At 45.4% G+C, this 24809-nt stretch overlaps 1 protein-coding gene across 1 annotated transcript in view; it reads left to right on the top strand.

Annotated features, from left to right (window-relative positions):
* The window catches only part of LOC112237455 (AT-rich interactive domain-containing protein 4B), a gene marked incomplete in the record, with an annotated part of 163348 nt that extends 146044 nt beyond the window's left edge, over window positions 1-17304 (top strand). The window contains 3 exon segments of the mRNA XM_042305692.1: window positions 13372-13581; window positions 14564-14662; window positions 17220-17304. Of these exon segments, the coding sequence (XP_042161626.1) occupies window positions 13372-13581; window positions 14564-14597 (244 nt within the window).
* Window positions 17305-24809: the final 7505 nt, after the last annotated feature.

The raw sequence follows: 24809 nt of genomic DNA, 5'->3' as shown, positions 1-24809 counted from the left end.
GTAGTAGTGGCTTGGAGGCTAGGGGTTATTTAGTAGTTGTGGCTTGAAGGATTGGGAGTTATTTAGTAGTAGTGGCTTGGAGGCTAAGGGGTTATTTAGTAGTAGTGGCTTGGAGAGCTAGGGGTTATTTAGTAGTAGTGCTTGGAGCTAAGGGGTTATTTAGTAGTAGTGGCTTGGAGCTATGGGGGTTTATTTAGTAGTAGTGTCTTGAGGCTTGGGGTTATTTAGTTGTAGTGGCTTGGAGGCTAGGGGTTATTTAGTAGTAGTGGCTTGGAGGCTAGGTGGGTTATTTAGTAGTAGTAGCTTGAGGTTGAGCTGGGGTGGGTGTATTTAGTAGTAGTGGCTTGGAGGCTAGGGGTTATTTAGTAGTAGTGGCTTGAGGCTAGGGGTTATTTAGTAGTAGTAGCTGAGGCTGAGAGGCTAGGGGGTATTTAGTAGTAGTGGCTTGGAGGCTAGGGGGTTATTTAGTAGTAGTGGCTTGAGGTTGAGGAGGCTAGGGGAGGCTTGAGGCTGGGTTATTTAGTAGTAGTGGCTTGGAGGCTTAGGGGTTATTTAGTAGTAGTGGCTTGGAGGCTAGGGGTTATTTAGTAGTAGTGGCTTGGAGGCTAGGGGGTTATTTAGTAGTTGTGGCTTGGAGGCTGAGGAGTTATTTAGTAGTAGTGGCTTGGAGGCTAAGGGGGTTATTTAGTAGTAGTGGCTTGGAGGTTGAGAGGCTAGGGGTTATTTAGTAGTAGTTGCTTGGAAGCTAGGGGTTATTTAGTAGTAGTGGCTTGAAGCTGGGGTTATTTTAGTAGTAGTGCTTTGAGGCTAGGGGGTTATTTAGTAGTAGTGGCTTGGAGGCTAGGGGTTATTTAGTAGTGTGTCTTGAAGATTGGGGTTATTTAGTTGTAGTGGCTTGGAGGCTAGGGGTTTATTTAGTAGTAGTGTCTTGAGCTTAGGGTTATTTAGTTGTAGTGGCTTGAGAGCTAGGGGTTATTTAGTAGTAGTGGCTTGGAGGCTAGGTGGGTTATTTAGTAGTAGTGGCTTGGAGGTTGAGGAGGCTGGGGGGTTATTTAGTAGTAGTGGCTTGGAGCTAGGAGGGTTATTTAGTAGTAGTAGCTTGGAGGCTAGGGGTTATTTAGTAATAGTGGCTTGGAGGTTGAGAGGCTGGGGTAGGGGTATTTAGTAGTAGTGGCTTGGAGGCTAGGAGGGTTATTTAGTAGTAGTGGCTTGGAGGTTGAGAGGCTAGGGGTTATTTAGTAGTATGCTTGGAGGCTGGGGGTTATTTAGTAGTAGTGGCTTGTAGGGGGTTATTTAGTAGTAGTGGCTTGAAGGCTTGTGGACTTATTTTGTAGTAGTGGCTTGGAGGTTGAGAGAGCTAGGGGGTTAATTAGTAGTAGTGGCTTGGAGGTTGAGGAGGCTAGGGGCTATTTAGTAGTAGTGGCTTGGAGGTTGAGAGCTAGGGGGTTTCTTAGTAGTAGTGGCTTGGAGGCTATGGGGTTTATTTAGTAGTAGTGGCTTGGAGGCTGAGGAGGCTAGAAGTATTTAGTAGTAGTGGCTTGGAGGTTGAGGAGGCTAGGGGCTATTTAGTAGTAGTGGCTTGGAGGCTGGGGGTTACTTAGTAGTAGTGGCTTTGTGGCTAGGGGTTATTTAGTAGTAGTAGTGGCTTGGAGGTTGAGGAGGCTAGGGGGCTATTTAGTAGTAGTGGCTTGGAGGCTGGGGTTCCTTAGTAGTAGTGGCTTGGAGGCTGGGGTTATTTTATTAGTAGTGGCTTTGAGGCTAGGGGTTATTTAGTAGTAGTGGCTTGGAGGCTAGGGGTTATTTAGTAGTTGTGGCTTGAAGGATTGGGAGTTATTTAGTAGTAGTAGCTTGGAGAGCTAAAGGGGTTATTTAGTAGTAGTGGCTTGGAGGCTAGGGGTTATTTAGTAGTAGTAGCTTGGAGCTAAGGGTTATTTAGTAGTAGTGCCTTGGAGGCTATGGGGTTTATTTAGTAGTTGTGTCTTGAAGGATTAGGGGGTTATTTAGTTGTAGTAGCTTGGAGGCTAGGGGTTATTTAGTAGTAGTGGCTTGGAGCTAGGGGGTTATTTAGTAGTAGTGGCTTGGAGGTTGAGAGGCTGGGGTGGGGTGTATTTAGTAGTAGTGGCTTGGAGGCTAGGGGGTTATTTAGTAGTAGTGGCTTGGAGGTTGAGGCTAGGGGGGGGTTATTTAGTAGTAGTGCTTGGAGGCTGGGGGTTATTTAGTAGTAGTGGCTTGGAGGCTGGGGTTATTTAGTAGTAGTGGCTTTGAGGCTAGGGGTTATTTAGTAGTAGTGGCTTGGAGGCTAGGGGTTATTTAGTTAGTGTGTCTTGAGATTAGGGGTTATTTAGTTGTAGTAGCTTGGAGGCTAGGGGTTATTTAGTAGTAGTGTCTTGGAGGCTAGGGGTTATTTAGTAGTATTAGCGTGGGGCTAGGGGGCTATTTAGGCTTGAAGGATTGGGGTTATTTAGTTGTAGTAGCTTGAGAGCTAGGGTTATTTAGTAGTAGTAGCTTGGAGCTAGGTGGGTTATTTAGTAGTAGTGCAGAGGTTGAGAGCTGGGGTGGGTGTATTTAGTAGTAGTGGCTTGAGCTGGGAAGGTTATTTAGTAGTAATAGCTTGAAGCTAGAAGTTATTTAGTAGTAGTAGCTTGGAGGCTAGGGGTTATTTAGTAGTTGTGTCTTGAGTTAGAGTTATTTAGTTGTAGTGGCTTGGAGGCTAGGGGTTATTTAGTAGTAGTGTCTTGGAGCTAGGGGGTTATTTAGTAGTATTAGCGTGGGAGCTAGGGGTTATTTAGTAGTCGTGTCTTGAAGGCTTAGTTATTTAGTTGTAGTAGCTTGGAGCTAGGGGTTATTTAGTAGTAGTGGCTTGGAGGCTAGGTGGGTTATTTAGTAGTAGTAGCTTGGAGGTTGAGGAGACTGGGGTGGGTGTATTTAGTAGTAGTGGCTTGGAGGTTGAGAGACTGGGGTAGGTGTATTTAGTAGTAGTGGCTTGGAGGCTAGGAGGGTTATTTAGTAGTAATGGCTTGAGGCAGGGGTTATTTAGTAGTAGTAACTTGAGGTTGAGGAGGCTAGGGGGTTATTTAGTAGTAGTTGCTTGGAGCTGGGGGTTATTTAGTAGTAGTAGCTTGGAGGATTAGGGGGTTATTTAGTTGTAGTGGCTTGGAGCTAGGGTGTTATTTAGTAGTAGTGGCTAGGGGTTATTTAGTAGTAGTGGCTTGGAGGCTAGGGGTTATTTAGTTAGTGGCTAGGTTTGTGGACTTATTTTGTAGTAGTGGCTTGGAGGTTGAGGAGGCTAGAGGGTTATTTTGTAGTAGTGGCTTGGAGGTTGAGGCTAGGGGTTATTTTGTAGTAGTGGCTTGGAGGTTGAGGAGGCTAGGGGTTAATTAGTTAGTAGTGGCTTGGAGGTTGAGGAGGCTAGGGGGCTATTTAGTAGTAGTGGCTTGGCTAGGGGTTGTAGTAGTGGCTAGGGGGAGTTATTTAGTAGTAGTGGCTTGGAGGCTAGGGGGTTATTTAGTAGTAGTAGGCTTTGAGGCTAGGGGTTATTTAGTAGACTTGGAGAGCTAGGGGGTATTTAGTGGTGTAGCTTGAGGATTGGGGTTATTTAGTAGTAGTAGTAAGGCTTATTTAGTAGTAGTAACTTGGAGGCTAGGGGTTATTTAGTAGTAGTAGCTTGGAGGCTAAGGGTTATTTAGTAGTAGTAGCTCTGAGGCTAGGGGTTATTTAGTAGTAGTAACTTGAGGTTGAGGAGCTAGGGGGTTATTAGTAGTAGTTGCTTGGAGCTTAGGGGTTATTTAGTTGTAGTAGCTTGGAGGCTAGGGTGTTATTTAGTAGTAGTGGCTAGGGGTTATTTAGTAGTAGTAGCTAGGGGTTATTTAGTAGTTGTGGCTTGAGGCTAGGGTTATTTACTAGTAGTGGCTTGGAGGCTAGGGGGTTATTTAGTAGTAGTGGCTTGAGGCTTGTGGACTTATTTTGTAGTAGTGGCTTGGAGGCTGAGAGCTAGGGGTTAATTAGTAGTAGTGGCTTGGAGGTTGAGCTAGGGGCTATTTAGTAGTAGTGGCTTGAGAGGCTAGGGGTTTCTTAGTAGTAGTGCCTTGGAGCTATGGGTTTATTTAGTAGTAGTGGCTTGGAGGCTGAGAGGCTAGGGGTATTTAGTAGTAGTGGCTTGGAGGTTGAGGAGGCTAGGGGCTATTTAGTAGTAGTGGCTTGGAGGCTGGGGGGTTACTTAGTAGTAGTGGCTTTGTGGCTAGGGGGTTATTTAGTAGTAGTAGTGGCTTGGAGGTTGAGGAGGCTAGGGGGCTATTTAGTAGTAGTGGCTTGGAGGCTGGGGGTTACTTAGTAGTAGTGGCTTGGAGGCTGGGGTTATTTTATTAGTAGTGGCTTTGAGGCTAGGGGTTATTTAGTAGTAGTGGCTTGGAGGCTAGGGGGCTTTAGTGGTTGTGGCTTGAAGATTAGGAGTTATTTAGTAGTAGTAGCTTGGAGGCTAAGGGGTTATTAGTAGTAGTGGCTTGGAGGCTAGGGGTTATTTAGTAGTAGTGGCTTGGAGGCTAAGGGGTTATTTAGTAGTAGTGCCTTGGAGCTATGGGGTTTATTTAGTAGTTGTGTCTTGAAGCTGATTAGGCTAAGGGTATTTAGTAGTAGTGGCTTGAGAGGCTAGGGGTTATTTAGTAGTAGTGGCTTGGAGGCTAGGTGGGTTATTTAGTAGTAGTGGCTTGGAGGCTGAGGGTTATTTGGGGTAGTTATTTAGTAGTAGTGGCTTGGAGGCTAGGAGGGTTATTTAGTAGTAATGGCTTGGAGGCTGGGGCTAGTGGCTTGGAGGTTGAGGAGCTGGGGTTATTTAGTAGTAGTGGCTTGGAGGCTAGGAGGGGGTATTTAGTAGTAGTGGCTTGGAGGCTGAGGAGGCTAGGGGTTATTTAGTAGTAGTTGCTTGGAGGCTGGGGGTTATTTAGTAGTAGTGGCTTGGAGGCTGGGGGTTATTTAGTAGTAGTGGCTTGGAGGCTTGTTATTTAGTAGTTGTGTCTTAGGGGTTATTTAGTTGTAGTGGCTTGGAGGCTAGGGGTTATTTAGTAGTAGTGGCTTGGAGGCTAGGGGGTTATTTAGTAGTAGTAGCTTGGCTTGAGGAGGCTAGGGGGGGTTATTTAGTAGTAGTGGCTTGGAGGCTAGGGGGTTATTTAGTAGTAGTTGGAGGCTAGGGGGGGTTATTTAGTAGTAGTGTCTTGAGAGGCTGGGGGTTATTTAGTAATGTAGTGGCTTGGAGGCTAGGGGTTATTTAGTAGTAGTGGGAGGTTGAGAGGCTAGGGGTTATTTAGTAGTAGTGGCTTGGAGGTTGAGGAGGCTGGGTGTATTTAGTAGTAGTGGCTTGGATAGGAGGGTTATTTAGTAGTAGTGGCTTGGAGGTTGAGGAGCTAGGGGTTATTTAGTAGTAGTGGCTTGGAGGCTTGTTATTTAGTAGTAGTGAGCTTGGGAGGCTGGGGAGTTATTTAGTAGTAGTGGCTTGGAGGCTGAGGAGGCTAGGGGTTATTTAGTAGTAGTGGCTTGGGATTAGGGGGTTATTTAGTTGTAGTGGCTTGAGGCTAGGGGTTATTTAGTAGTAGTGAGCTAGGGGTTATTTAGTAGTTGTGACTTGGAGGCTAGGGGTTTTTAGTAGTTGTGGCTTGAAGGCTTGGGGAGTTATTTAGTAGTAGTGGCTTGGAGGCTAAGGCTAGGGGGTTATTTAGTAGTAGTGGCTTGGAGGCTAACTAGGGGTTATTTAGTAGTAGTGGCTCTGAGGAGGCTAGGGGGTTATTTAGTAGTAGTGGCTTGGAGGTTGAGAGGCTAGGGGTTATTTAGTAGTAGTGGCTTGGAGGCTGGGGTTATTTAATAGTAGTGGCTTGGAGGATTGAAGGGTTATTTAGTTGTAGTAGCTTGGAGAGCTAGGGGTTATTTAGTAGTGTAGCTTGAGGGCTAGGGGGTTATTTACTAGTAGTGGCTTGAGCTAGGGGTTATTTAGTAGTAGTGGCTTGGAGGCTTGTGGACTTATTTTGTAGTAGTGGCTTGGAGTTGAGAGCTAGGGGTTATTTAGTAGTAGTGGCTTGGAGGTTGAGAGGCTAGCCAGAAGAGGACTGGCCACCCCATAGCCTAGTTCCTCTCTAGGTTTCTTCCTAGGTTTGGCCTTTCTAGGGAGTTTTTCCTAGCCACCGTGCTTCTACACCTGCATTGCTTGCTGTTTGGGTTTCAGGCTGGGTTTCTGTACAGCACTTTGAGATATCAGCTGATGTACGAAGGGCTATATAAATAAATTTGATTTGATTTGGCTAGGGGTTATTTAGTAGTAGTGGCTTGGAGGTTGAGGAGGCTAGGGGTTTCTTAGTAGTAGTGGCTTGGAGGCTAGGGGTTATTTAGTAGTAGTGCCTTGGAGGCTATGGGGTTTTATTTAGTAGTAGTGGCTTGAGGCTGAGAGGCTAGGGGTATTTAGTAGTAGTAGCTTAGAGGGTTGAGGAGCTAGGGCTATTTAGTAGTAGTGGCTTGGAGAGGCTGGGGGTTACTTAGTAGTTATTTAGTAGTAGTGGCTTAGAGGCTGGGAGGTTATTTAGTAGTAGTGACTTGGAGGTTGAGGACGCTGGGGGTTATTTAGTAGTAGTGGCTTGGAGGATTGGGGGTTATTTAGTAGTAGTGGCTTGGAGCTAGGGGTTATTTAGTAGTTGTGGCTTGAGATTAGGGGTTATTTAGTTGTAGTGGCTTGGAGGCTAGGGGTTATTTAGTAGTGTGGCTTGAAGGCTAGGGACTTATTTTGTAGTAGTGGCTTGGAGGTTGAGAGGCTAGGGGGTTATTTAGTAGTAGGTGTTTAGAACAAGGGGGTTATTTAGTAGTAGTGGCTTGGAGGCTAGGGGTTATTTAGTAGTTGTGTCTTGAAGGATTAGGGGTTATTTAGTTGTAGTGGCTTGGAGGCTAGGGTGTTATTTAGTAGTGTGGCTTGAAGGCTAGGGGACTTATTTTGTAGTAGTGGCTTGGAGGTTGAGGAGGCTAGAGGGGTTATTTAGTAGTAGTGGCTTGGAGGTTGAGAGGCTAGGGGTTATTACTAGTAGTGGCTTGAGCTAGGGGTTATTTAGTAGTAGTGGCTTGGAGGCTATGGGACTTATTTTGTAGTAGTGGCTTGGAGGTTGAGGAGGCTAGAGGGGTTATTTAGTAGTAGTGGCTTGGAGGTTGAGGATGCTAGGGGGCTATTTAGTAGTAGTGGCTTGGAGGCTGGGGGTTTCTTAGTAGTATTGGCTTTCGATGCTGGGGTTATTTTAGTAGTAGTGGCTTTGTGGCTAGGGGTTATTTAGTAGTATTGGCTTGGAGGCTGGGAGGTTATTTAGTTGTAGTGGCTTGGAGAGCTATGGGGTTATTTAGTAGTATTTGCTTGGAGGCTGGGGGATTATTTAGTTGTAGTGGCTTGGAGGGTAGGGGTTATTTAGTAGGAGTGGCTTGAAGGATTAGGGTTATTAGTAGTGGTGCTTGGAGGCTAGGGGTTATTTAGTAGTATAGCTTGGAGGCTAGGGGTTATTTGGTAGTAGTGGCCGAGTTGAGGATGCTAGAGGTTATTTAGTCGTCGTGGCTTGGAGGTTGAGAGGCTAGGGGGTTGTTTAGTAGTAGTGGCTTGGAGGTTGAGAGCTAGGGGCGCTATTTAGTATTAGTGGCTTGGAGGCTGGGGGGTTACTTAGTAGTAGTGGCTTTGTGGCTAGGGGGTTATTTAGTAGTTGTGTCTTGAAGGATTGGGGGTTATTTAGTTGTGGTGAATTGGATGCTAGGGGTTATTTAGTAGAAGTGGCTTGGAGGCTAGGTGGGTTATTTAGTAGTTGTGTCTTGAAGGATTGGGGGTTATTTAGTTGTACTGAATTGGAGGCTAGGGGTTATTTAGTAGTAGTGGCTTGGAGGCTAGGGGGGTTATTTAGTAGTATTGGCTTGGAGGCTGGGGAGGTTATTTAGTAGTAGTGGCTTGGAGGCTGGGGAGGTTATTTAGTAGTAGTGGCTTGGAGGCTGGGGGTTATTTTAGTAGTAGTGGCTTTGAGGCTAGGGGGGTTATTTAGTAGTAGTGGCTTGGAGGCTAGGGGGGTTATTTAAATCAAATCAAATCAAATTGTATTAGTCAAATACACATGGTTAGCAGATGTTAATGCGAGTGTAGCGAAATGCTTGTGCTTCTAGTTCCGACAATGCAGTAATAACCAACAAGTAATCTAACTAACAATTCCAAAACTACTGTCTTATACACACAAGTGTAGGGGGATAAAGAATATGTACATAAAGATATATGAATGAGTGATGGTACAGAGCGGCATAGGCAAGATACAGTAGATGGTATCGAGTACAGTATATACATATGAGATGAGTATGTAAACAAAGTGGCATAGTTAAAATGGCTAGTGATACATGTATTACATAAGGATGCAGTAGATGATATAGAGTACAGTATATACGTATACATATGAAATGAATAATGTAGGGTATGTAAACATTATATTAGGCAGCATTGTTTAAAGTGGCTAGTGATATATTTAGTAGTAGTGGCTTGGAGGCAATGGGGTTATTTAGTAGTAGTGGCTTGGAGGCTAGGGGGGTTATTTAGTAGTAGTGGCTTGGAGGCTAGGGGTTAGAGTAGTTGACTTGGTAGTTGAGGAGGCTAGGCTTTAGTAGAGGTTGAGGTTGATGCTAGGGGGCTATTTAGTAGTAGTGGCTTGGAGGCTGGGGGTTATTTAGTAGTTGTGTCTTGAAGGATTGGGGTTATTTAGTTGTAGTGAATTGGAGGCTAGGGGTTATTTAGTAGTAGTGGCATGGAGGCTAGGGGTGTTATTTAGTAGTATTGGTTTGGAGGCTGAGGAGGTTATTTAGTAGTAGTGGCTTGGAGCTATGGGGTTATTTAGTAGTAGTGGCTTGGAGAGCTAGGTTGGTTATTTAGTAGTAGTGGCTTGGAGGCTAGGGGTTATTTAGTAGTAATGCTTGGAAGGCTATAGGGGGTTATTTAGTAGTAGTGGCTTGGAGGCTATGGGGGTTATTTGGTAGTAGTGTCTTGGAGGGTGAGGAGCCTCCGTGGGTTATTTAGTAGTAGTGTCTTGGAGGCTGAGGAGGCTATGTGTGTTATTTAGTAGTAGTTGCTTTGAGGTTTTGGAAGTTAGGGAGGTTAATTAGTAGCAATGGCTTGGAATCTACAGGGGTTATTTAGTAGTAGTGACTTGGAGGGTGAGGAGCCTAATATGGTTTTTAATAGTAGTGGCTTGGAGGGTAGATGTGTTTTTAAGTAGTAGTGGCTTGGAGCTAGGAGGTTATTTAGTAGTATGTGCTTGGAGGCTAGGAGGGTTATTTAGTAGTAGTGGCTTGGAGGCTAGGAGGGTTATTTAGTAGTAGTGGCTTGGAGGCTAAGGGGGTTTATTTAGTAGTAGTGCTCTGAGGCTAGGGGTTATTTAGTAGTAGTGGCTTGGAGGTTGAGAGGCTAGGGGTTATTTAGTAGTAGTGGCTTGGAGGCTAGGAAGGTTATTTAGTAGTATGTGGCTTGGAGGCTAGGGGGGTTATTTAGTAGTAGTGGCTTGGAGGCTAAGGTTATTTAGTAGTATGTGCTTTGAGGCTAGGAGGTTTTATTTAGTAGTATGTGCTTGGAGGCTAGGAGGGTTATTTAGTAGTAGTGGCTTGGAGGTTGAGGTTTATTTAAACATTTTGTGCTTGGAGGCTAGGGGGTTATTTAGTAGTAGTGGCTTGGAGGCTGGGGGGCTAGTAAGTAGTGCTTAGGCTATGGGGGTTTATTTACTAGTAGTGGCTTGGAGGCTAGGGGGTTATTTAGTAGTAGTGGCTTGGAGGCTAGTGGGTTATTTAAACATTTTAGGCTTGGAGCTAGGTGCTTATTTTAGTAGTAGTGGCTTGGAGGCTAGGGGTTATTTAGTAGTAGTGGCTTGGAGGCTAGTGTGGTTATTTAGTAGTCGTGGCTTGGAGGCTAGGGGTGATTTAGTAGTAGTGGCTTGGAGGCTGAGGGGGTTATTTAGTTGTAGTGGCTTGGAGGCTAGGGGGTTATTTAGTAGTAGTGGCTTGGAGGCTAGGGGGTTATTTAGTAGTAGTGGCTTGGAGGCTAGGGGGTTATTTAGTAGTGTGGCTTGAAGGCTAGGGGTGATTTAGTAGTAGTGGCTTGGAGGCTAGGGGTTATTTAGTTGTAATGGCTTGGAGGCTAGTGTGGTTATTTAGTAGTCGTTGCTTGGAGGCTAGTTGATTTAGTATTTGGCTTGAAGCTAGGGGTTATTTAGTAGTAGTGGCTTGGAGGCTATGGGGTTAATTTAGTAGTAGTGTCTTGGAGGCTGAGGAGGCTTGAGGTTTTATTAAGTAGAAGTGCCTTGGAGGCTAGGGGGTTAATAGTAGTAGTGTCTTGGAGGTTGAGGTTTTATTAAGTAGTGTGCTTGGAGGCTAGGGGTTATTTACTATTAGTGGCTTGGAGGCTGGGGGTATTTACTAGTAGTTGCTTGGAGGCTGGGGGGTATTTACAAGTAGTGCTTGGAGGCTAGGGGGTATTTACTAGTAGTTGCTTGGAGGCTGGGGGGTATTTACAAGTAGTGGCTTGGAGGCTAGGGGGTATTTACAAGTAGTGGCTTGGAGGCTAGGGGGTATTTACTAGTAGTTGCTTGGAGGCTGGGGGGTATTTACAAGTAGTGGCTTGGAGGCTAGGGGTTATTACTAGTAGTGGCTTGGAGGCTAGGGGTTATTTACTAGTAGTGGCTTGGAGGAGGGGACACTAGGGAAGTATTTTAGTTGTAATGGCTTGGAGTCCAGGGGTTGTTTTGTAGTAGTGGCTTGGAGGCTGAGGGGTCTAGGTGTGTTATTTACTAGAAGTTGCTCAGGGGAGCTATGTGTGTTATTTAGTAGAAGTGGCTTGGAGGCTGAGGGGCTAGGTGTGTTCTTTAGTAGAAGTGGCTTGGAGGCTGAGGGCTAGGTGTGTTCTTTAGTAGAAGTAGCTTGGAGGCTGAGGGCTAGGTGTGTTCTTTAGTAGAAGTGGCTTGGAGGCTGAGGGAGCTAGGTGTGTTCTTTAGTAGAAGTGGCTTGGAGGCTGAGGGCTAGGTGTGTTCTTTAGTAGAAGTGGCTTGGAGGCTGAGGGGCTAGGTGTGTTATTTAGTAGTGGCTTGGAGGCTGAGGGCTATGTGTGTTATTTAGTAGATGTGGCTTGGAGGCTGAGGGGGGTGTGTTATTTAGTAGTAGTGGCTTGGAGGCTGAGGAAGCTATGGGTTATTTAGTAGAATGTGGCTTGGAGGCTGAGGAGCTATGTGTGTTATTTAGTAGATGTGGCTTGGAGGCTGAGGGGGTTATGTTAATATTTAGTAGATGTGGCTTGGAGGCTGAGGGCTATGTGTGTTATTTAGTAGAAGTGGCTTGGAGGCTGAGGGGCTATGTGTGTTATTTAGTAGATGTGGCTTGGAGGCTGAGGGCTATGTGTGTTATTTAGTAGATGTGGCTTGGAGGCTGAGGGGGCTATGTGTGTTATTTAGTAGATGTGGCTTGGAGGCTGAGGGCTATGTGTGTTATTTAGTAGAACTGGCTTGGAGGCTGAGGGGGCTATGTGTGTTATTTAGTAGATGTGGCTTGGAGGCTGAGGGGGCTATGTGTGTTATTTAGTAGATGTGGCTTGGAGGCTGAGGGGGCTATGTGTGTTATTTGGTAGAACTGGCTTCGAGGCTGGGAGTTATTTATGAATATTGTATTGGTGGCTACAGGGGTTATTTAGTAGTAGTGGCTTGGAGGTTTTGGAAGCTAGGGGGGTTAATTAGTAGCAATGGCTTGGAGGGTGAGGAGCCTACGTGGGTTGTTTAGTAGTAGTGGTTTGGAGGCTAGGTGGGTTATTTAATATTTTTGGCTTGGAGGCTAGGTGCTTATTTAGTAGTAGTGGCTTGGAGGCTAGGTGCTTATTTAGTAGTAGTGGCTTGGAGGCTAGGTGCTTATTTAGTAGTCGCGGCTTGGAGACTAGGGGGTGATTTAGTATTGGTGGCTTGGAGGCTAGGGGGTGATTTAGTAGTAGTGGCTTGGAGGCTGAGGGGGTTATTTAGTAGCAGTGGCTTGGAGGCTAGGGGGTTATTTAGTAGTAGTGGCTTGGAGGCTAGGGGGTTATTTAGTAGTATTGGCTTGGAGGCTAGCTTGGTTATTTAGTAGTCGTGGCTTGGAGGCTAGGGGGTGAATTAGTATTAGTGGCTTGGAGGCTAGGGGGTGATTTGGTAGTAGTGGCTTGGAGGCTTGGGGCTGCTTTAGTAGTAATGGCTTGGAGGCTGAGGAGGCTATGGGGGGTTGTTTAGTAGTAGTTGCTTGGAGGATTTGGAAGCTAGGGAGGTTAATTAGTAGCAATGGCTTGGAGGCTATGGGGGTTATTTAGTAGTAGTGGCTTGGAGGCTATGGGGGCTATTTAGTAGTAGTGGCTTGGAGGCTATGGGGGTTATTTAGTAGTAGTAACTTGGAGGGTGAGGAGCCTAATATGGTTTTAATAGTAGTGGCTTGGAGGTAGATGTGTTTTAAGTGGTAGTGGCTTGGAGGGTTGATTTTTTATTAAGTAGTAGTGCCTTGGAGGCTAGGGGGTTATTTACTAGTAGTGGCTTGGAGGCTGGGGGTTATTTACAAGTAGTGGCTTGGAGGCTAGGGGGTTATTTACTAGTAGTGGCTTGGAGGCTGGAAGTATTTAGTAGTAGTGACTTGGAGGGTAGAGGTTTTATTAAGTAGTAGTGGCTTGGAAGCTAGGGGTTATTTAGTAGTAGTGGCTTGGAGGCTAGGGGTTATTTAGTAGTAGTGGCTTGGAGCTAGGGGGTATTTAGTAGTAGTGGCTCGGAGGTTGAGGTTTTATTTAGTAGTAGTGGCTTGGAGGCTAGGGGGAGGCTTTATTTACTAGTAGTGGCTTGGAGGCTGGGGGGTTATTTACAGGTAGTGGCTTGGAGGCTGGGGTTATTTAGTAGGTAGTGGCTTGGAGGCTGGGGGTTATTTACAAGTAGTGGCTTGGAGGCTAGGGGGTATTTACTAGTAGTGTGCTTGGAGGCTGGGAGGGTTATTTAGTAGTAGTGGCTTGGAGGCTAGGAGGGTTATTTAGTAGTATGTGCTTAGAGCCTAGGAGGGTTATTTAGTAGTAGTGGCTTGGAGGCAAGGAGGGTTATTTAGTAGTATGTGCTTAGAGCCTAGGAGGGTTATTTAGTAGTATGTGCTTGGAGCCTAGGGGGTTATTTATTAGTTGTGTGTTGTTGTTTTTAGTAGTAGTGGCTTGGAGATTGGCGGTTGTCCCAGGCCAATGGTGGGTTTGGCCTACCTAGTGGCAGGTAGTGAGAGTGGGGTTTGGGTGGGTTTGTGGTTGTGGTGCATTATGGGAAGCCTAGGCCCAGGAAGTGAACAGGAAGCTGAACTGTGTTTCATTGATTTCAGGGATGAGAGCTGCAGTCAGGAGGGCGATGGTGGTGATGAGGATCTGGGGGAGGAAGGGGAGGAGTTTGAGTGTTACCCCCCGGGGATGAAGGTGCAGGTGAGGTATGGTCGTGGTCGCAGCCTGAAGACGTACCAGGCCACTGTGAAAGAGGCTGACGTGGAGGGGGGAGAGGTGCTCTACCTGGTTCACTACTGTGGCTGGAACGTCAGGTAAGATTAGCAGGACACACAGCCTTGGGGAATATGACCTTTCACCTCAATATATTTATCACCTGACCACTACTAGTTGATATTAATATATATATTAGTGGAGAGGTGTGGCTGGAATGGCAGGTAAGATTAGCAGGACACACAGCCTTGGGGAATATGACCTTTCACCTCAATATATTTATCACCTGACCACTACTAGTTGATATTAATATATATATTAGTGGAGAGGTGTGGCTGGAACGTCAGGTAAGATTAGCAGGACACACAGACCTGGGGAATATGACCTATCACCTCAATATATCTATCACCTGACCCCTACTAGTTTTGTGGATATGAATATATATTAGTGGAGAGGTGTGGCTGAAACGGCAGGTAAGATTAGCAGGACACAAAGCCCTGGGGAATATGACCTATCACCTTCCTAGCCACCACTAGTATTACAGCTATATTATTTACCCTCCTCAAATAGACCCAGCTGTAAATATAAAGAGCTTACCTTTTAAATGGAGATCCCTGTAGCAACAACATGGATATTCCTTCCTCTCTGTTTTGAAACAAGCTCACATATATTATATTTATATATCATTGATTATATCTTACCATCAGCTATAGATAATGTAATGTTCCCTCTGTGACACGACGCATGAATTATCATTGATTATTTCTTACCATCAGCTATAGATAATGTAATGGTTTTCTGTGTCAGGACTAATTAATTATCATTGCACTGTGGACATCTAGTGGTTAACATTGAGAATTGGGGCAATCAGTAATGACTTTGGTTTGTTGACGTTTTAAAGTATTGACTGACAGTTTGTCTCCCCATCTGTCTGTCTGTCTGTCCTCCCACTGTCATCTAGAGACGGGCTGAGTTTGACCATAAAATGAAGCTCTTTCACAGAGCCTTCTCATTGAAGAATAGAGCTATTTTATGAAGTCTAAGCCACTTTAAAATTCCATTTAATCCTCATTCACGTTATAGGGCCAAACCTACCCAAGCCAAGCTGAGAAACTGAGCTTGCCTGGTTAAACATCCACCATAATTGCTGGAACCATACTGGAAAGGACCACAAGCAGAAGGGTGCGGTTCGGGTGGGCCCTATCGTGTGAATCTGGTATTAAAGTGCTGCTATACTCACCTCTACCTCTCCCCCCTGGGCCAGAGACAGGGTAATAAATACACTGTTACTATGTAGAAGTAGAGTTGGCATACATAAGACAGACAAAATAGTGAAGAGCTTTTCACAGTGAGACCAATGTAGGGATTGTCTTACTGTTGTTTTGTGGTTGAATTCCATAAGTTGTTGAGCAGAGGTTCTTTTCTCTGCGTTACTGTGTCTTGTGGACATTGGAAGACTTTCATTCCTTTCTGTAGATCCAAGTAGACTACCTTTGGGTAGTTAAACATTCTGTAAATCATTTCTATGGTTGTTGGTATTATCATAGTGTTGATTTATCTTAAGGTTCTTTTATTCCATAATTATAATGTGGATTTGTCTTCATTAAGGCTGTCTTATTCCAAGTAATAATTTTGATTTATCTTAATTATGGTGGTTTTATTCCATTATATAATTATGGGGCGGCAGGTAGACTAGTGGTTAGAGCGTTGGACCAGTAACCGAAAGGTTGCAAGATCAAATCCCCGAGCTGACAAGGTAAAAAAATCTGTCGTTCTGCCCCTGAACAAGGCAGTTAACCCACTGTTCTTAGGCCATCATTGAAAATAAGAATTTGTTCTTAACTGACTTCCCTAGTTAAATAAAGGTAAAATAAATAAAAATATGTTGATATTCAGTACCAGTCAAAAGTTTGGACACAGCTACTCATTCCTGGATTTTTCTTTATTTTCACTATTCTCTATATTGTAGAATAACAGTGAAGACATCAAAACTATGAAAGAACACATAGTAACCAAAATAATGTTAATCAAATCAAAATATATTATATTTTAGAAGTAGACACCCTTTGCCTTGATGACAGCTTTGCACACTCTTGGCATTATCTCAACCAGCTTCACCTGGAATGCTTTTCCATCAGTCTTGAAGGAGTTCCCACAAATGCTGAGCACTTGTTGGCTGCTGTTCTTTCACTCCGCAGTCTAACTCATCCCAAACCATCTCAATTGGGTTGAGGTCAGGTGATTGTGGAGGCCAGGTCATCTGATGCAGCACTCCAGCACTCACCTTCTTGGTCAAAAATCCCTTACACAGCCTGGAGGTGTGTTGGGTCATTGTGCTGTTGAAAAATAAATGATAGTCCCACTAAGCCCAAACCATATGGGATGGCGTATCGCTGCAGAATGCTGTGGAGGCCATGCTGGTTAAGTCTGCCTTGAATTCTAAATAAATCATTGACAGTGTCACCAGCAAAGCACCCCCACATCACACCTCCTCCTCTTCCATGCTTCACGGTGGGAAATACACATGCGGAGATCTGTTCCAAGCCCCCAAGCATCTGTTTTTTCAAGTATTTTATTTGACCTTTTTAACAAGGCAAGTCAGTTAAGAACAAATTCTTATTTACAATGACGGCCTACCCTGGCCAAACCCTAAGTCGTACGACACTGGGCCAATTGTGAGCCGCACTATGGGACTCCCAATTATAGCCGGTTGTGATACAGCCTGGAATCGAACCAGGGTCTGAAGTGACACCTCTAGCACTGAGACCGCTGCGCCACTCGGGGGTCTCCTCTGAACAGTTTACGTTGAGATGTGTCTGTCACTTGAACTCTGAAGCATTTATTTTGGCAGCAATTTCTGAGGCTGGTAACTCTAATGAACTTCTCCTCTGCAGCAGAGGTAACTCTGGTCTTCCTTTCCTGTGGCGGTCCTCATGAGAGCCAGTTTCATCATAGCGCTTGATGGATTTTGCAACTGCACTTTAAGAAACGTTCAAAGTTGACATTATCCGTATTGACTGACCTTCATTTCTTAAAGTAATGATGGACTGTTGTTTCTCTTTGCTTATTTGAGCTGTTCTTGCCATAATATGGACTTGGTATTTTACCAAATAAGGCTATCTTCTGTATACCCCCCCTACCTTGTCACAACACAACTAATTGTCTCAAACGCATGAACATTTAACAAGGCACACCTGTTAATTAAAATGTATTCCATGCACTTCATGAAGCTGGTTGAGAGAATGCCAGAGTGTGCAAAGCTGTCGTCAAGGCAAAGGGTGGCTACTTTGAAGAATCTCAAATATAATATTCCCTTGTGTTCCAAATGGCACCCTATTCCTATATAGTGCACTACTTTTGACCAGGGACAATAGAGAATCCCATAGGTAGTGCACTACTTTTGACCAGGGCCAATAGGGAATCCCATAGGTAGTGCACTACTTTTGACCAGGGCCAATAGGGAATCCCATAGGTAGTACACTACTTTTGACCAGGGCCCATATTGAATCCCATAGGTAGTACACTACTTTTGACTAGGGCCAATAGGGAATCCCATAGGTAGTACACTACTTTTGACCAGGGCCCATATTGAATCCCATAGGGCTCTGGTCATACGTAGTGCACTATATATGGCTCTGGTCTAAAGTAGTGCACTATATTGGGAATAGTGTGCCATTTGGGCCATAGGTTTTATAACTGACCTTTGATTGACTCTCTGTCTCTGTCTCTCTCTCCTTAGATATGATGAGTGGGTCAAAGCTGACAAGATTGTCCGTCCGGCCAATAAGAATGTTCAGAAGATCAAGCACCGTAAGAAAATAAAGGTAGGAGAAATAAATGTTGTTGCTTTTTATTCTATTTTGCATATTAGCCATTTCAAATGAATATACAGAATAAACAGTTGTTTCTGTCTATGAAGATGACATGAGGTTACCACAAGATGCACAACATTACTCTGGAGCCCTTAACATGGTCTTCCTGCCCTCCCAGAACAAAGCGGAGAGAGAGCGCAACCGCCTGGAGCAACTGAACGAGGACCTGGGAGTCCGTCCCAGACAGACTACGTGTCCCCCGCCCCTCCTCCAAATCCCTCGGCCCCTGCTCTGCCCATGAGCGCCATGTCTTCTCCAAGATGGAGGACGGTGAGAACCAAAGGACTCTGACTCTGCAGTCTCCAGTCAAGTCTATTGAAATCACTTCTATCCTCAATGGCCTGCAAGGTAGTCACTACTCTACCTGGCGTTGTACTCTAACAGTATAGAGGTAGTCACTGCTCTACCTGGCGTTGTACTCTAACAGTATAGAGGTAGTCACTGCTCTACCTGGCGTTGTACTCTAACAGTATAAAGGTAGTCACTGCTCTACCTGGCGTTGTACTCTAACAGTATGAAGGTAGTCACTGCTCTACCTGGCGTTGTACTCTAACAGTATGAAGGTAGTCACTGCTCTACCTGGCGTTGTACTCTAACAGTATGAAGGTAGTCACTGCTCTACCTGGCGTTGTACTCTAACAGTATAAAGGTAGTCACTGCTCTACCTGGCTTTGTACTCTAACAGTATACAGGTCACTGCTCTACCTGGCGTTGTAGTCTAACAGTATGAAGGTAGTCACTGCTCTACCTGGCGTTGTACTCTAACAGTATGAAGGTAGTCACTGCTCTAGCTGGCGTTGTACTCTAACAGTATGAAGGTAGTCACTGCTCTACCTGGCATTGTACTCTAACAGTATGAAGGTAGTCACTGCTCTACCTGGCGTTGTACTCTAACAGTATGAAGGTAGTCACTGCTCTACCTGGCGTTGTACTCTAACAGTATGAAGGTAGTCACTGCTCTAGCTGGCGTTGTACTCTAACAGTATGAAGGTAGTCACTGCTCTACCTGGCGTTGTACTCTAACAGTATAGAGGTAGTCACTGCTCTACCTGGCGTTGTACTCTAACAGTATGAAGGTAGTCACTTCTCTACCTGGCGTTGTACTCTAACAGTATAGAGGTAGTCACTGCTCTACCTGGCGTTGTACTCTAACAGTATACAGGTCACTGCTCTACCTGGCGTTGTACTGTACCAGTATACAGGTAGTCACTGCTCTACCTGGCGTTTTACTCTAACAGTATACAGGTAGTCACTGCTCTACCTGGGGTTGTACTCTAAGAGTATGAAGGTAGTCACTTCTCTACCTGGCGTTGTACTCTAACAGTATAGAGGTAGTCACTGTTCTACCTGGCGTTGTACTCTAACAGTATAGAGGTAGTCAGTCACTGCTCTACCTGGCATTGTACTCTAACAGTATGAAGGTAGTCACTGCTCTACCTGGCGTTGTACTCTACCAGTATACAGGTAGTCACTGCTCTACCTGGCGTTGTACTCTAACAGTATAGAGGTGGTCACTGCTCTACCTGGCATTGTACTCTAACAGTATAGGTAGTCACTGCTCTACCTGGCGTTGTACTCTAACAGTATACAGGTCACTGCTCTACCTGGCGTTGTACTGTACCAGTATACAGGTAGTCACTGCTCTACCTGGCGTTTTACTCTAACAGTATACAGGTAGTCACTGCTCTACCTGGCGTTGTACTCTACCAGTATACAGTTGGTCACTGCTCTACCAGGCGTTGTACTCTACCAGTATACAGGTGGTCACTGCTCTACCTGGCGTTGTACTCTAACAGTGTACAGGTAGTCACTGCTCTACCTGGCGTTGTACTCTAACAGTATAAAGGTAGTCACTGCTCTACCTGGCGTTGTACTCTAACAGTATAAAGGTAGTCACTGCTCACCTGGTGTTGTACTCTACCAGTGGGTAGTCACTGCTCTACCTGGCGTTGTACTCTAACAGTATAGAGGTAGTCACTGCTCTACCTGGCGTTGTACTCTAACAGTATACAGGTAGTCACTGCTCTACCTGGCGTTGTACTGTACCAGTATACAGGTAGTCACTGCTCTACCTGGCGTTTTACTCTAACAGTATACAGGTAGTCACTGCTCTACCTGGCGTTGTACTCTACCAGTATACAGTTGGTCACTGCTCTACCAGGCGTTGTACTCTACCAGTATACAGGTGGTCACTGCTCTACCTGGTGTTGTACTCTAACAGTATACAGGTAGTCACTGCTCTACCTGGCGTTGTACTCTAACAGTATACAGTTGATCACTGCTCTACCAGGCCTTGTACTCTACCAGTATACAGGTGGTCACTGCTCTACCTGGCGTTGTACTCTAACAGTATACAGGTAGTCACTGCTCTACGTGGCGTTGTACTCTAACAGTATAGAGGTAGTCAGTCACTGCTCTACCTGGCGTTGTACTCTAACAGTATAAAGGTAGTCACTGCTCTACCTGGCGTTGTACTGTACCAGTATACAGGTAGTCACTGCTCTACCTGGCGTTTTACTCTAACAGTATACAGGTAGTCACTGCTCTACCTGGCGTTGTACTCTACCAGTATACAGTTGGTCACTGCTCTACCAGGTTGTACTCTACCAGTATACAGGTGGTCACTGCTCTACCTGGTGTTGTACTCTAACAGTATACAGGTAGTCACTGCTCTACCTGGCGTTGTACTCTAACAGTATACAGTTGATCACTGTCACTTGTACTCTACCAGTATACAGGTGGTCACTGCTCTACCTGGCGTTGTACTCAACAGTATACAGGTAGTCACTGCTCTACGTGGCGTTGTACTCTAACAGTATAGAGGTAGTCAGGCACTGCTCTACCTGGCGTTGTACTCTAACAGTATAAAGGTAGTCACTGCTCTACCTGGCGTTGTACTGTACCAGTATACAGGTAGTCACTGCTCTACCTGGCGTTTTACTCTAACAGTATACAGGTAGTCACTGCTCTACCTGGCGTTGTACTCTACCAGTATACAGTTGGTCACTGCTCTACCAGGCGTTGTACTCTACCAGTATACAGGTGGTCACTGCTCTACCTGGTGTTGTACTCTAACAGTATACAGGTAGTCACTGCTCTACCTGGCGTTGTACTCTAACAGTATACAGTTGATCACTGCTCTACCAGGCCTTGTACTCTACCAGTATACAGGTGGTCACTGCTCTACCTGGCGTTGTACTCTAACAGTATACAGGTATACTGCTCTACGTGGCGTTGTAGTATAGTAGTCAGTCACTGCTCTACCTGGCGTTGTACTCTAACAGTATAGAGGTACTGCTCTACCTGGCGTTGTACTCTAACAGTATGAAGGTAGTCACTTCTCTACCTGGCGTTGTACTCTAACAGTATAGAGGTAGTCACTGCTCTACCTGGCGTTGTACTCTAACAGTATACAGGTCACTGCTCTACCTGGCGTTGTACTGTACCAGTATACAGGTAGTCACTGCTCTACCTGGCGTTTTACTCTAACAGTATACAGGTAGTCACTGCTCTACCTGGCGTTGTACTCTAACAGTATGAAGGTAGTCACTGCTCTACCTGGCGTTGTACTCTAACAGTGTGAAGGTAGTCACTGCTCTAGCTGGCGTTGTACTCTAACAGTATGAAGGTAGTCACTGCTCTACCTGGCGTTTTACTCTAACAGTATACAGGTAGTCACTGCTCTACCTGGGGTTGTACTCTAACAGTATGAAGGTAGTCACTTCTCTACCTGGCGTTGTACTCTAACAGTATAGAGGTAGTCACTGCTCTACCTGGCGTTGTACTCTAACAGTATAGAGGTAGTCAGTCACTGCTCTACCTGGCATTGTACTCTAACAGTATGAAGGTAGTCACTGCTCTACCTGGCGTTGTACTCTACCAGTATACAGGTAGTCACTGCTCTACCTGGCGTTGTACTCTAACAGTATAGAGGTGGTCACTGCTCTACCTGGCATTGTACTCTAACAGTATAGAGGTAGTCACTGCTCTACCTGGCGTTGTACTCTAACAGTATACAGGTCACTGCTCTACCTGGCGTTGTACTGTACCAGTATACAGGTAGTCAGTGCTCTACCTGGCGTTTTACTCTAACAGTATACAGGTAGTCACTGCTCTACCTGGCGTTGTACTCTACCAGTATACAGTTGGTCACTGCTCTACCAGGCGTTGTACTCTACCAGTATACAGGTGGTCACTGCTCTACCTGGCGTTGTACTCTAACAGTATACAGGTAGTCACTGCTCTACGTGGCGTTGTACTCTAACAGTATAGAGGTAGTCAGTCACTGCTCTACCTGGCGTTGTACTCTAACAGTATAAAGGTAGTCACTGCTCTACCTGGCGTTGTACTCTAACAGTATAAAGGTAGTCACTGCTCTACCTGGTGTTGTACTCTACCAGTATAGAGGTAGTCACTGCTCTACCTGGCGTTGTACTCTAACAGTATAGAGGTAGTCACTGCTCTACCTGGCGTTGTACTCTAACAGTATACAGGTAGTCACTGCTCTACCTGGCGTTGTACTGTACCAGTATACAGGTAGTCACTGCTCTACCTGGCGTTTACTCTAACAGTATACAGGTAGTCACTGCTCTACCTGGCGTTTTACTCTACCAGTATACAGTTGGTCACTGCTCTACCAGGCGTTGTACTCTACCAGTATACAGGTGGTCACTGCTCTACCTGGTGTTGTACTCTAACAGTATACAGGTAGTCACTGCTCTACCTGGCGTTGTACTCTAACAGTATACAGTTGATCACTGCTCTACCAGGCCTTGTACTCTACCAGTATACAGGTGGTCACTGCTCTACCTGGCGTTGTACTCTAACAGTATACAGGTAGTCACTGCTCTACGTGGCGTTGTACTCTAACAGTATAGAGGTAGTCAGTCACTGCTCTACCTGGCGTTGTACTCTAACAGTATAAAGGTAGTCACTGCTCTACCTGGCGTTGTACTCTAACAGTATGAAGGTAGTCACTGCTCTACCTGGCGTTGTACTCTAACAGTATGAAGGTAGTCACTGCTCTAGCTGGCGTTGTACTCTAACAGTATGAAGGTAGTCACTGCTCTACCTGGCGTTGTACTCTAACAGTATAGAGGTAGTCACTGCTCTACCTGGCGTTGTACTCTAACAGTATGAAGGTAGTCACTTCTCTACCTGGCGTTGTACTCTAACAGTATAGAGGTAGTCACTGCTCTACCTGGCGTTGTACTCTAACAGTATGAAGGTAGTCACTGCTCTAGCTGGCGTTGTACTCTAACAGTATGAAGGTAGTCACTGCTCTACCTGGCATTGTACTCTAACAGTATGAAGGTAGTCACTGCTCTACCTGGCGTTGTACTCTAACAGTATGAAGGTAGTCACTGCTCTACCTGGCGTTGTACTCTAACAGTATGAAGGTAGTCACTGCTCTACCTGGCGTTGTACTCTAACAGTATAGAGGTAGTCACTGCTCTACCTGGCGTTGTACTCTAACAGTATGAAGGTAGTCACTTCTCTACCTGGCGTTGTACTCTAACAGTATAGAGGTAGTCACTGCTCTACCTGGCGTTGTACTCTAACAGTATACAGGTCACTGCTCTACCTGGCGTTGTACTGTACCAGTATACAGGTAGTCACTGCTCTACCTGGCGTTGTACTCTAACAGTATAGAGGTAGTCACTGCTCTACCTGGCGTTGTACTCTAACAGTATGAAGGTAGTCACTGCTCTACCTGGTGTTGTACTCTACCAGTATACAGGTAGTCACTGCTCTACCTGGTGTTGTACTCTAACAGTATAGAGGTGGTCACTGCTCTACCTGGCATTGTACTCTAACAGTATAGAGGTAGTCACTGCTCTACCTGGCGTTGTACTCTAACAGTATACAGGTCACTGCTCTACCTGGCGTTGTACTGTACCAGTATACAGGTAGTCACTGCTCTACCTGGCGTTTTACTCTAACAGTATACAGGTAGTCACTGCTCTACCTGGCGTTGTACTCTACCAGTATACAGTTGGTCACTGCTCTACCAGGCGTTGTACTCTACCAGTATACAGGTGGTCACTGCTCTACCTGGCGTTGTACTCTAACAGTATAAAGGTAGTCACTGCTCTACCTGGCGTTGTACTCTAACAGTATAAAGGTAGTCACTGCTCTGGTGTTGTACTCTACCAGTATAGAGGTAGTCACTGCTCTACCTGGCGTTGTACTCTAACAGTATACAGGTAGTCACTGCTCTACCTGGCGTTGTACTGTACCAGTATACAGGTAGTCACTGCTCTACCTGGCGTTTTACTCTAACAGTATACAGGTAGTCACTGCTCTACCTGGCGTTGTACTCTACCAGTATACAGTTGGTCACTGCTCTACCAGGCGTTGTACTCTACCAGTATACAGGTGGTCACTGCTCTACCTGGTGTTGTACTCTACCAGTATACAGGTGGTCACTGCTCTACCTGGCGTTGTACTCTAACAGTGTACAGGTAGTCACTCCTCTACCTGGTGTTGTACTCTACCAGTATAGAGGTAGTCACTGCTCTACCTGGCGTTGTACTCTAACAGTATAGAGGTAGTCACTGCTCTACCTGGCGTTGTACTCTAACAGTATACAGGTAGTCACTGCTCTACCTGGCGTTGTACTGTACCAGTATACAGGTAGTCACTGCTCTACCTGGCGTTTTACTCTAACAGTATACAGGTAGTCACTGCTCTACCTGGCGTTGTACTCTAACAGTATAGAGGTGGTCACTGCTCTACCTGGCGTTGTACTCTAACAGTATAGAGGTGGTCACTGCTCTACCTGGCGTTGTACTCTAACAGTATAGAGGTGGTCACTGCTCTACCTGGTGTTGTACTCTAACAGTATAGAGGTAGTCACTGCTCTACCTGGCGTTGTACTCTAACAGTATACAGGTCACTGCTCTACCTGGCGTTGTACTGTACCAGTATACAGGTAGTCACTGCTCTACCTGGCGTTGTACTCTACCAGTATACAGTTGGTCACTGCTCTACCTGGCTTTGTACTCTACCAGTATACAGGTGGTCACTGCTCTACCTGGCGTTGTACTCTACCAGTATACAGGTAGTCACTGCTCTACCTGGCGTTGTACTCTAACAGTATACAGGTAGTCACTGCTCTACCTGGCGTTGTACTCTACCAGTATACAGGTGGTCACTGCTCTACCTGGCGTTGTACTCTAACAGTATAAAGGTAGTCACTTCTCTACCCGGCATTGTACTCTGACAGTATAGAGCTGGTCACTGCTCTACCTGGCGTTGTACTCTAACAGTATACAGGTAGTCACTGCTCTACCTGGCGTTGTACTCTAACAGTATACAGTTGGTCACTGCTCTACCTGGCGTTGTACTCTAACAGTATAGAGGTAGTCACTGCTCTACCTGGCGTTATACTCTAACAGTATACAGGTCACTGCTCTACCTGTCGTTATACTCTAACAGTATAGAGGTCACTGCTT

This window comes from Oncorhynchus tshawytscha, linkage group LG24 (genome assembly GCF_018296145.1).
Source record: "Oncorhynchus tshawytscha isolate Ot180627B linkage group LG24, Otsh_v2.0, whole genome shotgun sequence".
Lineage (NCBI taxonomy): Eukaryota > Metazoa > Chordata > Actinopteri > Salmoniformes > Salmonidae > Oncorhynchus > Oncorhynchus tshawytscha.
The sequence above is the reverse complement of the archived record's forward strand: the minus strand, read 5'-3'. Positions and strand labels throughout refer to the sequence as shown.